Source organism: Danio rerio, chromosome 24 (assembly GCF_049306965.1).
Source record: "Danio rerio strain Tuebingen ecotype United States chromosome 24, GRCz12tu, whole genome shotgun sequence".
In the NCBI taxonomy this organism is placed as follows: domain Eukaryota; kingdom Metazoa; phylum Chordata; class Actinopteri; order Cypriniformes; family Danionidae; genus Danio; species Danio rerio.
This window is the reverse complement of record NC_133199.1, coordinates 37,745,001-37,762,388: the sequence shown is the minus strand read 5'-3', so window position 1 is coordinate 37,762,388 and position 17,388 is coordinate 37,745,001. Positions and strand designations below refer to the sequence as shown.

The 17,388-nt window shown below is 42.8% G+C and overlaps 2 protein-coding genes across 8 annotated transcripts in view; both read left to right on the top strand.

Moving 5' to 3' along the window:
- Positions 1-17,388, top strand: part of agap3 (ArfGAP with GTPase domain, ankyrin repeat and PH domain 3) — a 985,397-nt gene that overhangs the window by 900,982 nt on the left and 67,027 nt on the right. The window lies entirely within an intron of this gene.
- The window catches only part of LOC571431 (epidermal growth factor receptor-like), a 31,500-nt gene that overhangs the window by 3,382 nt on the left and 10,730 nt on the right, over positions 1-17,388 (top strand). For all 7 annotated transcript variants that reach the window (XM_073940990.1, XM_073940992.1, XM_073940991.1 and 4 more), the window contains 10 exons: positions 3,004-3,155; positions 4,757-4,955; positions 5,085-5,210; positions 6,700-6,768; positions 6,855-6,973; positions 7,090-7,231; positions 7,706-7,819; positions 7,952-8,078; positions 8,177-8,250; positions 9,561-9,651. In XM_073940990.1, coding sequence (XP_073797091.1) covers positions 3,004-3,155; positions 4,757-4,955; positions 5,085-5,210; positions 6,700-6,768; positions 6,855-6,973; positions 7,090-7,231; positions 7,706-7,819; positions 7,952-8,078; positions 8,177-8,250; positions 9,561-9,651 — 1,213 coding nt within the window. The remainder of the gene's footprint in view (positions 1-3,003; positions 3,156-4,756; positions 4,956-5,084; positions 5,211-6,699; positions 6,769-6,854; positions 6,974-7,089; positions 7,232-7,705; positions 7,820-7,951; positions 8,079-8,176; positions 8,251-9,560; positions 9,652-17,388) is intronic.

Sequence of the window (17,388 nt, the reverse complement as noted above, 5' to 3'; positions counted from 1 at the left end):
AAACTCATAAAAAAGAATAGACTGTGCTGGTTTGATTACCTAGAAATTGTAGATCATTATATGGCAAGACGTCATGCATTTTAGATCCGTGTTTGTCACATTTGGCTCCAAAAAGTGCTACGAGTGCAGGGAAATGTTTAAAGAAAAAGCATAAACTAATACATTGAGATAAATATTTGTCTTTATTTTTTCTTTTCTTTTTTTTCTTTCAATCTTTATTTCATTTGTTTTGACTATCTTGTCTGTCTGTCTGTCTGTCTGTCTATTTAACATTTGGAAAGACACGAATGAGCATTATTTTTAATTAAGTTCAAGACCACTTCACTAAGAACCTGGTCCTTTATTCATTCATTCATTCATTTTCTTGTCGGCTTAGTCCCTTTATTAATCCGGGGTCGCCACAGCGGAATGAACCGCCAACTTATCCAGCAAGTATTTACGCAGCGGATGCCCTTCCAGCCACAACCCATCTCTGGGAAATATCCACACACTCATTCACACACACTCATACACTATGGACAATTTAGTCTACCCAATTCACCTGTACCGCATGTCTTTGGACTGTGGGGAAAACCGGAGCACCCGGAGGAAACCCACGCGAACGCAGGGAGAACATGCAAACTCCACACAGAAACGCCAACTGAGCCGAGGATCGAACCAGCGACCCTTTTTGCTGTGAGGCAAACGTGCTACCCACTGCGCCACTGCGTCGCCTATTCACTTCATTTTTATTATTATTTGTTTATTGGTTTTAAGTACCAAAATAGAATACTAAAAATAAAAGACTCCAGACACTTAGTAACAAAGGTCTAATAGAGTAAGAAACAATATTCAACATTAAAATGTAATAAACTGGTAAGAGATATCGTCCAAGTGCACAGAATAGAGAAAATGGAATTTGACTTGGATCAAATTATAATATATTGCTTAGACCAGAATAATCTGACAATAATAAAGAGAAAGTTTACACCAAAATTAAAGAAATTGAGTTTCTTCACAAAATGAAAAAACCTGTAACATTTGACTTCCATAGTAAAAAAAAAAAAAAGGAAGTCAATGATCCAACACTTTTGATTTCAACTGAAAAAAAATACCCAAACATGTTTGTGTAAATTGAGAGTGAGTAAATGTTGACAGAAATGTTACATTTTGGGTAAAATATTACTTTAAGAGAGTAAGTGGAGCAGGAATAGACAAAGAAACAACCATAAAACAAATTTGATCATTAGAAATAAGAAAAGCCATCTAATTTTATTATATTGGAAATGGTTTTAAAATATTTTACAGTTTTCCTCAGTGGCTTTGGTGCAATTCTCACAACACTATTTACATTTGCACAACAGTTAATGTATTTCTCAAAACAATTAGTCATTTTTACACGTCATCAGGCCCGGGTTGGCTAATCGGGAGGACCGGGAGAATTCCCGGTGGGCCGGTCCGTTTTTTGGCCGCGAGGGCCGGTATCCCTAGCTCCAGAATCGGTTGCTCTCAGCAGTCACACTTTTTAAATTTATTTATCTAAGTTATTTACTTGACCACAGCCGTTTTATTCATTATTTTACCGCAGCTCTACTCTTTTTATCTATTTTCTCGCAGCTCAGTGAGCAAGTTGCAGCCTGCAGGTTAATGAGGATATAACTTGGTCAACTTTCACTAAACAGCTGTTGTGGTTCAGTGGTTAGCATGTTAGTTTTCTACCCCGCAGACCCGGGTTCGATCTTCATTTGAGTAATTAATTTTTTTATTTTTTTCATTTTTATTGTTAAGACATAATACTGTTAGGGTTGTTGAACATTTGAAGTTCTAAAGCAGTTGTTTTCTCAAAAAAAGACGTGATAGTGTCATTAGAAACTGATTTGGAAATGACCTTATTTTAATATAGTCAGTCGTGAACTGAGGTGGGCCGGTCTGAGGCTTGAAACTCCAGGGCTGAAAAGGAGTCCCACTCCGGCCCTGCTCGTCATAGTAGCAGTTTCTCATTCCTTCAATAGTATCTGGATGCAGCCTTTATGTTGCAAGCTGAGACTGCATCACACAGCGATGCAATGTCAGACACAATGCACTCAAATGGAATGAGTGACATCACTGTGACTGGTAGGGTTAGGGGTTGGGTTAGGTGAGCGCATTAAAAAGCATTGGATGCAGCTCAGATGGCACTGCATCAGGTCTGCATCCAGACCCCTCTCCATCCCATTATTACATTATCATATGCTTGTGTCATGTGTCAAAATTAACAAAACTTGTGAATGCTAAATAGTCATTCCATATATAACTAATAGTCCTCATTTCATTAGTATACAAAAATGTTCGGCTAGTTGTCAAAATCCATCAAGCTAATTTTATTTATTTTTTTTTAATGTAAATATTTTTTTCCTTAAAATGTCTTCTAAATTTAACAAATTCATGAATGATTTATAGACCTATCTATGTTGTCTGTTCAGTTCCAATATGTGCTGCAATATTGTTTACAGTTGTGCACCTCTACCCAAAGGGAGTTTGTTTATTGTAAATAAGGGTGTATTTATTTGTTTGCACAATGCTGTAAATAAATTAGAATTGCAAATAGCATATGCAGTAAAAATGGGAAACATACATATTCAGTGTCTTGTACTCGGATACCTCACTAAATGCAGTGATGTCTAACTTTACAGTAGTTTTCAAATGGCTGTGCAAATAGCATATAGTGCTGTCTTGAGCATTTTCAGGAAGGGTCACTAAAATCTGACTTTTTTGCATTGGAAAAAATGTAGAGTTAACTGTTGTGCAAATGTAAATAGTGTTGTGACAAATGCACCAAAGCTACTGAGAAAACTGTAAAAGAACATGCTCTGTAATTTGTGCTCTAAACATGGCACATAGCACATATTACAAAATTAATTACTACCTGTAACCTATACATTTTCTAGATTTCTTATTACATAAAACACCTTATCAGAAATGATTTAGGCTAGAACTTACACATGCATACAGACAACTAACCTTGGCGTCTGCATTATTCTCCAGTATGCCAGGGAACCAATTTTAAGCTGGCTCCTCTGGGTCATCCGGACGATCACTACAGAGCCATGGTGCGCATGTACAGTAACTGTACAGTAGTGTTAGAGAACCTGGAGATCACCTATGTTCAGGAGTACCACGACCTGTCCTTCCTTAAGGTGAGCCACATTACTTGTTGAAACATAAAATAATATGGTTAGTTTTGATTTATTGGGGACTTATAATATTACATGTACATTGTGTTGTGTTCATTCATTTTCATTAGGCTTAGTCCCTGATTTGTCAGGGGTCGCCACAGAGGAAAGAACCGCCAAATATTCCGGCATATGTTTCACGCAGCGGATGCCCCTCCAGCTGCAACCCAGTACTGGGAAACACCCATACACTATAGCAATTACACAGCACTCAAACTCATACTCGAACCAGTGACCTTATTGCTGTGAAGCAACAGTGCTAACCACTGAGCCACCATGCCACTCACGTTGTGTTCATTTTAAACCAAAAAAATACTAAATTGATCAGAATAGTATGAAGCTGCATATATACATTTAGAATGGGACTTAAAACCAAATCAGCTACAATAAAGGGGAAAAACACAAAGCAGTGAACCGGTAACTCGATCAAGCATTCTTGTGCCTTTTAACTTTTGAATAAATTTGATGTTATGAATTTGATTATGGATACCTAAAAAGCTTCATTCAGCTGTAACTTTAATACAAAAGCTGACACATTAAATTAACATACATTTTTCTTTGCTCCATTTTAACTGCATTTACAGAATAGTCTAATACTCCATTCATTGAAAGAAAGTATCAAATGTGTCTTTACATAGTTTGTTTTAAATATCATGTCTTATAAATGCATATATTTTTGCTTCTATAATGTGATCAATCTAACTGTATTTTATGAGGCTTGCAGTCTTAAGAATAGCACACCTGACACACTATTAGAAATAAAAGTCCCAAAAAATGTTTCTTTTTTCTGCAATGCCACAGTATAACTATTTTTTGTTTTTTAAAGTATCTTTCAATTTAAAATTATTCATTCATTCATTCATTCATTCATTTTCTTGTCGGCTTAGTCCCTTTATTAATCCGGCCAACTGCCAACTTATCCAGCACGTTTTTACGCAGCGGATGCCCTTCCAGCCGCAACCCATCTCCGGGAATTTTTTTATTTATTTAAAATAATATTTTCTTTTTATTTGAAAAACATTTTTAATCATCTAATGATCTCTTTTCCATGGATAATAGTTCTTCATGAAACCATTATATCCAGTTAAAAGATCTTATAATTTGGAGTGTACTCGTTTAAAACGATAGTTCATCGTAAGATTTTAACTCTGTCACCATTTCCTCACCCTTCCAAACCATTTTGAGATATGAACAAAAAAGGAGATATTTAGAAAAATTAAATTTGTAATCATTGATTTTAGGAGTTTTTTTTTAGATCCTATGGAAGTCGATGGCTACAGGTCCTCTGTATTTATCAAAATATCTTCCTTTGTGTTTCTGTTCATTGTGGGTGAACTATATACTGTACCTTTAAATAATTTAATAAAATTTGCATCTAAAAGAAAACCCTACAAATGTACATGTGATAAAGCTGAAAAAATAAATTTTACACACCTTTTCATTGAAAATATTCTGAATTAAAGAAAAGATCAACAAACCTAATTTTGGGTTAAGGTCTTTAGATCAAGCAAACCTTAACAACCTTTTTTTAAACGGGGCTGACAAAATATTCTATATCACCACAGAGCATTGAAGAAGTCCGCGGCTACGTGCTAATTGGAGTAAACAACATCGATGTGATACCCTTGGAAAACCTTCGGCTCATTCGAGGACATTCTCTCTTTGAGGACAGATACGCCCTCAATGTATTGTTAAACAACAACAGAAATGAGTCCTCAAAAAACACCAACGGCCTCAGAGAGCTGCGTTTGAGAAGTCTCACAGGTAGATCACATCTATATGGTTTACATGTCTGAATGCGACACAATGTGCTGGACGCAGCCTGCATTATGTACTGTATATTAATTGACATTTATAGTGAGAGATATTTGTTTTTCTATTTTTGTATTGCAGAAATTCTTAAAGGTGGAGTTAAAATAGTCCACAATCCTTTTCTTTGCAATGTGGAGACCATACAGTGGTTGGACATTGTGGAGCACGGCAGCTATGTGCACGTGTCACGAGAAATTGGTGCTCAGTGTAAGTCTGTCAGAAACGTTCAATAATACTTTTTACTCAGTAAATATTCACAAAGTCATTCAAAAGTCACAGTTTTGAATTTTATATTTATCAAAGAATGAAATCTGGATAAAAAAATGTTTGATACTAAAATGTTCTACATCTCCGATTCCAACTATTTCCTTGTGGATTTCTCAGTTGTATTTCGATAAATTAACTTATGACCTCAACCACAAACAGGACAAATTCAGGAGACTTTAAGAACCTCTACACAACTTATTAATTTAACTTTATAAATTTAAAATTAAATTTTTGTTGATAGATACATTTGTACATTTTATTTAAATGGCAGCGCTTGGGCTTTTGTTTGTTTGTCTGTGTGTTGGTTTGTACCATTTCAAAATCCTTAAAAAAAAAAATCATAAAAAAATGTACAACACACACATGTTCAGTGTTATTGATAATACTTTTTTTCCTTAAAGTCCATATGAAATCAAAATTTTTAATTTTTATTTTGGTAATGCATTTAGTTAGTTACAATTAATCTATGCTGTTATTCTACTGAAATGTTTTGGTCATATTTAATCAAAATCTAATCATTTGTTTTTACTATGGAATGGCAGCTTCTCTAAAGATGTCAGTTTGGTGGATTGGCAGAAATGAGCTTAGCCACACCCCTCCAACTTTTAGTTTGCTGCAAGTGAAAGATTTAATAACCCCCCCCACTCAACATTCCATTTCAGTTGGAAGTCGGATTTTAATAATAAATACTAATAATATTTATATTAATAATTATTATTAATAATAATAATAATTAATAATAAATAAATTTTAATAATAAATTTGTTTATCATTTAATCACCCTTCACTTTTCACAAACCAATTAGAATAAATTTTTTTGGTTGTTAAAAAAAGTTCATGGGCGGTGCGGAGGCGCAGTGGGTAGCGCTGTCGCCTTACCGCAAGAAGGTTGCTGGTTCAAGCCTGGGCTGGGTCAGTTGGCATTTCTGTGTGGAATGAAAAAAGTTTATTATGGAAAGAATTCTGATATTCTTTATTATATCTTTAGTGTTTAACACAACAAATACAACTCATAAGGGTTAGTAAATAGTAAACAAATGTTTATTTTGGGGCAAACTATCTTTTTAAATAGCAAATTAGTATATTAGAAAGATTTTAAGGAGAATTGTGTGACACTGAAGACTACAGAAATTATGGTTATAATTCAGCTCTGATGGATTGACAGACAGATAGATAAATAGATGGATGGTCGGATGGAGAGACGGAGGGGGAGAGAGAGGGGAGGGTGGATGGATGGATAGACAGACAGTCAGATGGCTAGACAGACAAGACAGGTAGACAGACAGTCAGAAGACTAGACAGACAGATAGATCAATTATTTGTATAAGAGATTTGCCAAACCATTTAATAAATAAATGTGTGTGTGTCTTTGTATATCTTTTTAATATTAAAAGCTGACATAAAATAAACTCTTTCCTTCATACTCCAGGCAGACCGTGTGATTCAGGCTGCTATAGTGGATCATGTTGGGCTCCAGGACCGGAGAACTGCCAGACCTGTAAACACTACTGCATAATTCTCCATACAGTATATCAATATATGAGTGAACTACACCCTTATGAGCTGTTTGATCTTCACTGTCAGTGACGCGGCTGAGCTGTGCTGAGCAGTGCTCGCGGAGGTGTAAGGGCCCCAAACCCATCGACTGCTGCAATGAACATTGCGCTGCCGGCTGCACTGGACCCCAGCCCACAGACTGCCTGGTGCGTGACACACTTCCCAAATGTCATGTAGCATATGTCATGTAATATAGAAAGATGAAAGTCTTACATTTTAAAGTGCCATTATTATTTAATTTACAAGATTCCTTTTTCTACAGGCCTGCAGAGATTTCCAAGACGATGGGGCATGCAAGGACTCATGTCCACCTCTAATGCTGTATGATCCCATTAACTACCAACTCGTTCCCAATCCTAACGGGAAGTACAGCTTCGGAGACACCTGTGTGAAGCAGTGCCCTCGTAAGTTTTGCTTGTGAGATTACTATGATTAGTCTAAAAACTGTACTGCATATCTTTCCCTTAAAGATGAAATATAAGAATGCCAAAAAATCATGGAGGTATCCTGGCACATTGCTTGAAGACTCTGGTCTTCAAAGTTTTGTTAACATACAAGCAAAGACACACCCAGAGATTATGAGCAAATACATAATTCGTTTTTTCAGGTGTCAAGGTTTACTTTAGGTAAACACTTCACAATACAACTTCAATTCAGTAATACAATTCTGTAGATATTAAAGGAAGAGTTCATCCCCAAAAAATTGTATTTTGACAACTTTAAATGTGATTTTTCTCAGCATTCAACTTAAAGATGATTTAAATCTCTGTTTCAAAAACAAAATTAAGACTGCATGGTTGAATACAGGGAAGATAAGCCTGTATTGGACACAATGTAGGAGAAACAGCAAACTGAACTGCAGCATCTCTCTGCTGTAGATAACTTTGTAGTGACTGATAATGCCTGTGTCCGATCCTGTGGCAGTAACATGCAAGAAGTGGAAGAAAACGGCATCATAACGTGCAAAAAATGCGAAGGCTTGTGCCCAAAAGGTCAGCAGCATCATTACTAATTTAATAATACTCCTTTTCTAGTCTTTGTTTTTTGTTGTTATTATATTAAATCAGTGTTGTCTGATAGGGATAACAAAATGTGAAATGACTTGAGAGTGTGTTTTGCTTTAGTGTGTAATGGTCTCGGGACAGGAGAGCTTGTAAACACCATTGCAGTCAATGCAACCAACATCGATTCATTCATCAACTGCACTAAAATAAACGGGCACATTACAATAATGCAGATGACTTTTAAAGGGTGAGAATTTATGGGCTGCTTTCTTTTAGACTGAATCAGTCAAGCTGTTATAGATGCAATAGTCAAACTATTATCATTTTTGAATGATTGTCTTTAAGGGATGTTCACACAAATACTCCAAGCATGGACCCTGCCAAACTTGACTATTTCAAGACGGTGAAGGAAATTTCAGGTAAAAATTATTTACTTATATTTTTAAAAATTGCATTTAAATATTTATTTTCGTTATGCACGAGTATTATTATTATTATTATCATCAATATAATATTCCTACGAAAATAAACATGACATAAACTTTAACATAATGAAATGTTATAATTACTTAAGCCCTTTAAGTTATAATTACTTTTTAAGGCCATTTCTACAAGTTTTTTTTTTTAAATGTCAGAAAACAGTTCATGTAATACTGCTACTTCTAATAATATTAATTACTATTATAATTATGATATATTATTTAATTATCAATAGGTTATTTCTTAAAAACACAAACATTACATTAAATAAAATTGAATAAAATAATGACAGTCATTAAGGCTATTCATTCAAAACTTTTATTAAAATATCAGAAAATAATTTATATAATATATTAATAATATAATATTATAAAAAATAATGAAAATTAGGATAACTGTAAAAATAATAATTATAAAAGTTATTCGTTAATTGAAAAAAATATATATATATACAATAATAATAATACTATTCAATGAATGGAATATTATTATTATTATTATTATTATTATTATTATCATCATCATCATCAACAGGTAATTATATAATAATACTGGAATGTGATCTCCTGGCTAAATAAAATTTAAATAATTATGTAATAGTATATAATAATTACTGTTATTAGGACACACCAACAAAGATTTTATTTAAAAATACAATAGACTTTATTTATATAGAAAATAATTGATATTTACTACTACCACTATTAATCTTAATGTTGACAATTATTATTATTATTTACTATTATTTACTAATTATTATTGAGGAGTGTTTATAATATAATAGAAAATATCCAATACAATACATAAGGATCGCCTCACTGCAAGAAGGTAGCTGGATCAACTGGGTCAGTTGGTGTTTGTGTGGAGTTTGCATGTTCTCCCTGTGTTGCCATGGGTTTCCTCCGGGTGCTGCGGTTTCCAAAGTCCAAAGACATGCGCTGTAGGTGAATTGGGAAAGCTAAAATTGTCCGTAGTCTTTGTGTGTGAATGAGTGGGTATAAATTTTTCCCAGTGATGGGTTGCCGCAGGAAGGGCATCCGCTGCCTAAAACATATGCTTGATAAGTTAGCGGTTCATTGTGCTGTGGCGACCCCAGATTAATAAAGGGACTAAGCCGAAAAGAAAATGAAGAATAATAAATACTATTCAGTGGCATTAAATTATGTTTGAAAATAAGATCATACAATTGTGACATATGGACATCTTCTAAAGAAAAAGCCTTGCTTATTAGTGCCATTTCATTTTTTAGGCTATCTATTGATCAGAGACTGGCCAAAACACCTCAAATCCCTCAGTGCCTTTGAGAACCTGGAGATCATCAGAGGAAGAACCAAACTACAGTGAGTCTCATCACATTAGCTCACACACAACTCACTTTCTCTACATATTAGACCTGTTTTCTCATTGAAAGCAGACACTCTTCAGCTTTAAAGTCCGCATGAACAAGAAGCTGTGACCGTTTATTTATTTATTTTCGTATTGTGCTGCAGTTCCTAGAGAAATGGAGTGTTAAATGAGAAAACAGTGGGCGTGACTTGTTCTCTTTACTGTGAGCTCATTGGATGTAGTAACCACAGCTTGACATTAACACCCACCAACCTGCCAAATGCGGGTAGATTTCAGCTGTGGCAGACACCTCCACTGGCCACTTTGGCTGGTTGAAAATTATTTTTTAAATTGTAGTTTTCTTGAAAACAAGGCTCAACGATAAGGATGACCCAATATGCGTGTAAATGCTAACTTAAAATCGCAGCACGACTGAAAGAAATAAATGTGTTCGTGCAAGCAAGAAAAAGCAAGTGAAAACCGAATCACTCGCGTGAACAGGTGATATGATGCGCGTTCCCATTTCCTTGCATAAAGCAACTATGCCTAAAATCGCAACTGGTGTGATCAGTTCTCTTTGAAATGGACTGGACAATAGGTGATGCTCGTGCTGCTGCTTTCAAAAGCCCCGGATTAAAAAAAAAAAAAGTTTTTTAGTAAGCAGCCGCGGTTGCTGCTTTCACTTTAACCATTCTTTGAACAGATATTCTATTAACTATGTGTACATGATCATCCTTTCATTATCACAAACAGTATATGTTTCACCTGCTTTCCTTTGCTTAGTTATTTTTGTTAATATGGTTTAATTATCATTTTTTTACAATAACATTGCTTTAATTAGAGATTACCTCCCCATTTATGTGTAGTTAACTAGTGATCTGAGATCTTAAGCCAGGACAGATTACTATGCATAATTTTAGATGCATGACAATAATCATTTTTAAATGTCAATTGTTTGTTTTTTAAAGAAAAGTTTTGCTGATTAAAAAGTACATGCATACAGCTATATTTGGCTTGTTTTGACTCCTTATTGAAAATTTGTGGCTATAAAATAATTATTTATTTATTTTTGGTGTGGTCAGAGATGAATTTGGAAAATCCTGAATTTTGAGCCCTGAAAAGTCATGTGAAATAAAAAACAATTGAAATGCGACACTATGAAACATATAAACAAATTTGCTCAGAACACGAAAGTGAAATGAATGAGGAGGCATGTGGACATAACACAAAATCTAAATCAACATATTTTAGCATGTCAAAGTTATATTTATGCATATAAAATATATTTTCCCAACAACAAATATGTGACTAGCGAAAATGGCAAGTGGCTAGTAATGTTGGAAATCGTTCGAGGTTACAGAAGTAACCCTTCGTTCCCCGAGGAGGGGAACGGAAGTGCCATGAATGGGAGGATTCGGATCAGAAGCCGCTTGTCTGGAGAGTATTGAACGGGCCAATGAATGAAATTAATTGGCAGCGTAAGCTTGCGCAGGTGTGCAATCCTTTTAAGCTGAAGAGACTTTCAAACAGCTAAGGGACAGTCATTATGGCGACGGAGTATGGCACTTCCGTTCCCCTCCTCGGGGAACGAAGGGTTACTTCTGTAACCTCGAACGTTCCCCTTCGGTTGGGGAACTTCAGTGCCACGAATGGGAGAAGTATGGAAAGCGCCATAATGGCTGCACCTTACCAACACCCCCGATGAGGAGATAGTCAAGCAAGCGTGACGCACCCACATCATGGGGGGCGCGGTCCTCCAACGTGTCCCTGGCCCTAATTTATCCTACTTCAACAGAAGTTTTACGGATTTAGATATATTTTTTGGGAAGTCGTGAGCATCTAGATAATTCTAGGAAATACGACAGTACGTTGGGAAGCGTGCAATCCCGATAGGGAGGACGCTGCGGAGGCCATCCGTTACCCAAGGGGGGGATAGATGGCAGAATTTACATATGGACTAGCCCTAAAAAGGGGGAGTACGCATAGCAAAAGAGTGGTTAGCGGAGAGGGAAGACACGGGTCCGCCCCGGGGGGGGACTTAACCGTGGCGGAATAAGCATATGGGATCGCCTAGTGGGGATCACGCATAGCAGGCACCTATACCCAAAACGCGGGCTGACCAGCGGGCAGACCTACAACGTAGTGGGCCAGCAAGTGACTCCTCCGCTGAGTCAGTGCTGGGGGCCATGGAGGAATCTGCAGGGCTCACCTGACGGGGAACTTTACTGACAGATAAAAAGGCGCACTTACCTTCGTGTTAAGGAGAATGGCGCAGCAAGCGTGTTTCAACACCCTACCGAGTTGTCTCCTCAATCACCAAAGGGTTACCTAATACCCTTGAGGAAACCGGCTCCACTCGCAGATTGTAAAACCTTGCAAATGTGTTGGGTGTCGCCCAGCCCGCAGCTCTACAGATGTCTGTTAGAGAGGCGCCGCGTGCACGCGCCCAAGAGGATGCAACGCTCCGAGTGGAGTGTGCATGTACTCCCGGGGGACACGGCTGACCTTGACTCGAATAAGCGAGTGAAATGGCATCCACAATCCAGTGGGATAATCTTTGTTTCGATACGGCACTTCCCTGCTGCCGACCGCCATAACAGACAAAGAGCTGCTCAGATGATCTAAAATTCTGAGTACGGTCCACATAAATGCGCAGAGCGCGAACTGGACAAAGTAAAGAAAGGGCTGGGTCTGCCTCCTCCGGGGGCAGCGCTTGCAGGTTCACTACCTGATCTCTAAAGGGGGTGGTAGGAACCTTGGGCACATAATCGGGGCGGGGTCTCAGGATGACGTGAGAGTAATCCGGCCCGAATTCCAGGCACGAGTCACTGACCGAAAATGCCTCCAGGTCCCCGACCCTCTTGATGGAGGCCAACGCAACCAGCAGAGCTGTCTTCAGGGACAGAAATCTTAGAGATATTGATTCGAGTGGCTCAAAGGGATCGGATCGCAGACTCGTGAGAACGAGGGCGAGATCCCAAGAGGGCATGAGAGGGGGGCGAGATGGATTAATTCGCCTAGCACCCCTAAGGAACTGGATGACCAGGTTATGCTTTCCCACGGTGCCGCCAGCTACCGCGCTATGATAAGCAGAGATGGCGGCCACGTAAACCTTGAGAGTGGAGGGCGACAGCCTGCTGTCCAACTTCTCTTGAAGGAAAGAGAGCACAACACTAATCTGGCAATTTCGGGGGTCTTCTCTGCGAGAGACGCACCATTCAGTGAATAGACTCCACTTCAGGGCGTAGGCGCCTCGTGGAGGGGGCTCTAGCCTGAGTGATGGTATTAACCACCGCAGTCGGTAGGTTACCTAAGTCTTCCTCGCGTCTAGGGACCACACGTGGAGGTTCCAAAGATCGGGGCGAGGGTGCCAGATGGTGCCCTGTCCCTGAGAGAGTAGGTCCTCTCTCAAAGGGATCCGCCAGGGGAGGGCCGTCGCGAGGAGTGAGAGCTCTGATATCCAGGTCCGGTTGGGCCAAAGGGGCGCAACTAGCAGAACCTGTTCCTCGTCCTCCCTGGCCTTGTACAGAAACTGCGCGAGCAGGCTCACTGGGGGAAACGCATACTTGCGCATGCCCCGAGGCCAGCTGTGGGCCAGTGCATCCGTGCCGAGAGAGCCCTCGGTCAGGGAAAAAAACAACTGGCAGTGAGCGTTCTCGGGGGAAGCAAACAGATCGATCTGGGCCTCCCCGAATCGCGCCCATATCAGCTGAACAGACTCGGGGTGGAGTCTCCATTCTCCAGGGCGTAACAGCTGTCGTGAGAGCGCATCGGCTGCACGATTGAGCGTGCCTGGGACGTGAATGGCGCGCAGCGATTTCAGCCGCGGGTGACTCCAGAGGAGCAGACGGCGGGCGAGCTGAGACATGCGGCGAGAGCGCATACCCCCCATGCGGTTGATATACGCCGCCGCCGCCATACTGTCCGTCCTGACCAGCACGTGTTGCCGCTCCAGCACCGGTAAAAAGCGGTGGAGAGCGAGGAACACTGCCAACAGCTCTAGGCGATTGATATGCCAATGCAGCTGGGCACCCTTCCAGAGGCCAGCAGCCGCATGCCCGCGACACACGGCCCCCCAACCCGTGTTGGAAGCGTCTGTTGAAACAACAACATGGCTGGACGCCTGTCCTAGAGGCACACGGGCCTGTAGGAACGAGGGGTCGTTCCAAGGGCTGAGGGCGCGGCGACACAGCGCAGTAACCGAGACCCGGTGTGTGCCCGCGTGCCATGCGCGTCTGGGGACCCGATCGTGAAGCCAGTGCTGAAGTGGTCTCATATGGAGCAACCCGAGCGGCGTGACGGCGGCTGCGGATGCCATATGCCCCAGGAGCCTCTGAAAGAACTTCAGTGGGACCACTAGTTTGCTATCGAGCTCCCTCAGACAGTTCAGCAACAGGCGAGCGCGTTCCTCGGAGAGGTGCGCTACCATGGTGATCGAGTCCAGCTCCATCCCAAGAAAAGAAATCCTCTGCACGGGGGCGAGTTTGCTCTTTTCTCGGTTGACCTGAAGCCCCAGTAGGCGGAGATGCCGAAGCACCTTGTCCCTGTGCATAATCAATTGCTCCCGCGAGTGGGCTAAAATCAGCCAGTCGTCGAGATAATTGAGTATGCGAATGCCCGCGAGCCGAAGGGGCGCTAGGGCACCCTCCGCGAGTTTGGTGAAGACCCGCGGAGACAGAGAGAGCCCGAAGGGGAGGACCTTGTACTGCCACGCTCGACCCTCGAACGCAAACTGCAGAAATTGGCGGTGGCGTGGAAGAATGGAGACATGGAAATACGCGTCCTTCAGGTCTATGGCTGCAAACCAATCCTGAGGACGAACGCATTGGAGAATGCGCCTCTGCGTGAGCATTCTGAACGGCAGCCTGTGCAGACAGCGGTTCAAAACACGCAGATCTAGGATTGGCCGTGACCCACCGCTCTTTTTGGGTACGATGAAGTATGGGCTGTAAAACCCACTCTCCATCTCGGCTGGAGGAACCGGCTCGATTGCACCCTTCGCCAGGAGGGCAGCAATCTCCTCTCGCAAAGCAGGGGCGGACAGGGGGTTGACCCTGGAGAAATACACGCCCGTAAACTTGGGGGGCCGTTTCGCGAACTGAATCGCGTAACCGAGTCTGATTGTGCGTATGAGCCACCGTGAGGGGCTGGCCCGCGCTAACCAGGCAGGCAGAGCCCTCGCTAATGGAGTCATTGCTACAATCGCTGACGTACCAGCGGTGGGGCAGCGCGGAGTGGGTGTGCTGATCCGGGAAGCACGAGGGTCCCGCGGAAGAGCTGGAGGAGAGCGATTCGCTCTGGCTCCGCACCCTGACTCCGGAGAGGGGGCTGGAGGGCTGAGGGAAGGGAGACCGTCCCCCCAGCGCTCGTGAGCCACTGGCGAAGCACGTAGAGTCTGCGAGCCGGAAGGCAGCGCGTCCCGGACTGGCAGAACTCGTGCAGTCACATCCGGGGAAGGGAAAAAGTGCTCTTTTACTGATGTTTTGGTGGCACTGAAAAGTACCGTTGTTATCGGGGCCCCGCCCTCCAGCGGGGAAAGAGCAAGTTTCCTCTTCTCCGGATGGCCTGTCTCAGGGACGCTTCGCGGTCCGTTTACCGGACTTAACGGCGCCCTGGGCAGGAGGGGCTGCCTGCTTTCGAGGTGTACGCCGCGCCCGCTTGGCCGGAGGCGCAGGCGGGGGCGGGGCAGCACTCGTTGGCGGGCGCCCTCGGCGAGGAACAGCGGAGGTGGATGGCTCGGCGGGCGGAGCGGGCTTACGGCCACGCCGATAGATGACATTGCCCATCGCATCCGACTGCTCTTTCACCGCCTTGAATTCCTGGGTGAATTCACCGACGGTGTCGCCGAACAGGCAAGCCTGGGATATGGGCGAGTCAAGAAAGCGAACTTTGTCAACATCGCGCATATCGGCCAGGTTTAGCCAGAGGTGGCGTTCCTGAACCACAAGTGTGGACATCGTCCTCCCCAGCGCACACGCGGCGGACTTAGTAGTCCGAAGAGCATAGTCGGTCGCGGTGCGCAGCTCATGTAATAAGCTTGGGTTGGACCCGCCCTCGTGCAGCTCGGCCAGCGCCTGCGCTTGGTAGCGCTGGTAGGTGGCCATCGCGTGCAAAGCAATAGCAGCCTGGCCCGCAGCCTTATAAGCTCTGGCTCTGAGGTAGGCAGACAACCTACAGGCTTTGGACGGGAGGCGGGGCAAACCCCGCCACGTAGAGGTGCCGCGCGGACAAAGATTGACCGCGATAGCGCGCTCCACTGACGGGATCGCCTCATACCCCCTGGCAGCTCCGCCGTCAAGGGCGGTGAGGGCGGAGGCACACGCAGCACGGGCAGAGAAAGGTGCCCTCCAAGACTGCGTGAGCCTACTGTGCACTTCCGGGAAGAAGGGGACGAGAGGCTTCGAAGGCTTCGCCTTCTGGTCCTCTACGTAGCACCCATCTAGTCGGTGCGGCCGCGGAGCTGGGGGATAAACCATCTCCAACCCCACGGCCGAAGCAGCCCGGGAAAGCACGGCTAACATGTCCGCTTCAGGATCCGATTTGACAGCGCTCACCTGCCCGGAGGGGGCGAGCGGGTCCGGATCTTCGTCGTGAGGAGCAAGAGGTCCGTGAGCCCGTGGGCGGCGGATTATCTCCCGCTGAAACCCTCAGATCTGCCCGAGCGCCCGCTGCTTTTTTAGAACAGGAGGCAACTGGGGTGGCTCGCTCTCTTGCGAAAGTTAGCCGCGATCTTAGCTGTGCAACGGTCATGGCATCGCAATGACGACATGAACCGCCCGCGAGCACCGCATTAACATGCTGGACCCCCAAACATGCAATGCAGTGATCGTGTCCATCATCCGGAGCCAGGAAACCCCCGCATCCAGAAACGCACAGTCGGAGCGCCATCCTGAAAAGGACGTGCTGCACGACTGTGTTGCTCTTTTAGGAAAGTTTGCAACAATACGCACCGCTCTGGAGGACCGGACCCAAAGAACCGCAGGCAAGGGAGAAACCCAGCTCGACCGTCTGCCACCGCGAAGACCCACTCTGGACCGGGAGACACACTCGTTCGCTCTAAAGTGCTGATCAGCAAGAGGAACCCCCATCGACTCGATGGCGTCTGCTGGCTTCAGGTGTGCTTATATGCTGAGATAATTGCAGATGCCGCACACCTGCGCAAGCTTACGCTGCCAATTAATTTCATTCATTGGCCCGTTCAATACTCTCCAGACAAGCGGCTTCTGATCCGAATCCTCCCATTCATGGCACTGAAGTTCCCCAACCGAAGGGGAACTACTAGCCACAGTGGTTGGTAAGCAAATAAGTTAAAAGTGCAGTTTGTAAGTTTGACACCCAGTGGTTGAACTAGGTATTGCATTCCTGGCTCAAAACAAATCGCAAGCGCAGGTTGCCAGATTGCCAACACCAACAGTGAGACTATCGTTCTAAAGAAAAGCAACGGCACATGATAGGAGGAATATTTTCCATATTATAGGGGTTTTTGTTCTAACCAACACCTCGAATTGATGGATTAGAAACGGCTTCTATTACTTACAGGTGAACAACAGGATAAACTGATCACCTCAGGTACACCTCATGTGCTTTATTTAGAGTTAAATGCTAATAATGTGAGTTTGAATGCCATCTTACAAGACATTTATTGCTGTATAGTAAAAGCAGCAGCAGATAGTTCACCTCAGATCTTGAAATGAAACAAACCGTTTGAAACTGAACTTCAGAATTGTAACCAGAGGTGGGTAGTAGCGAAT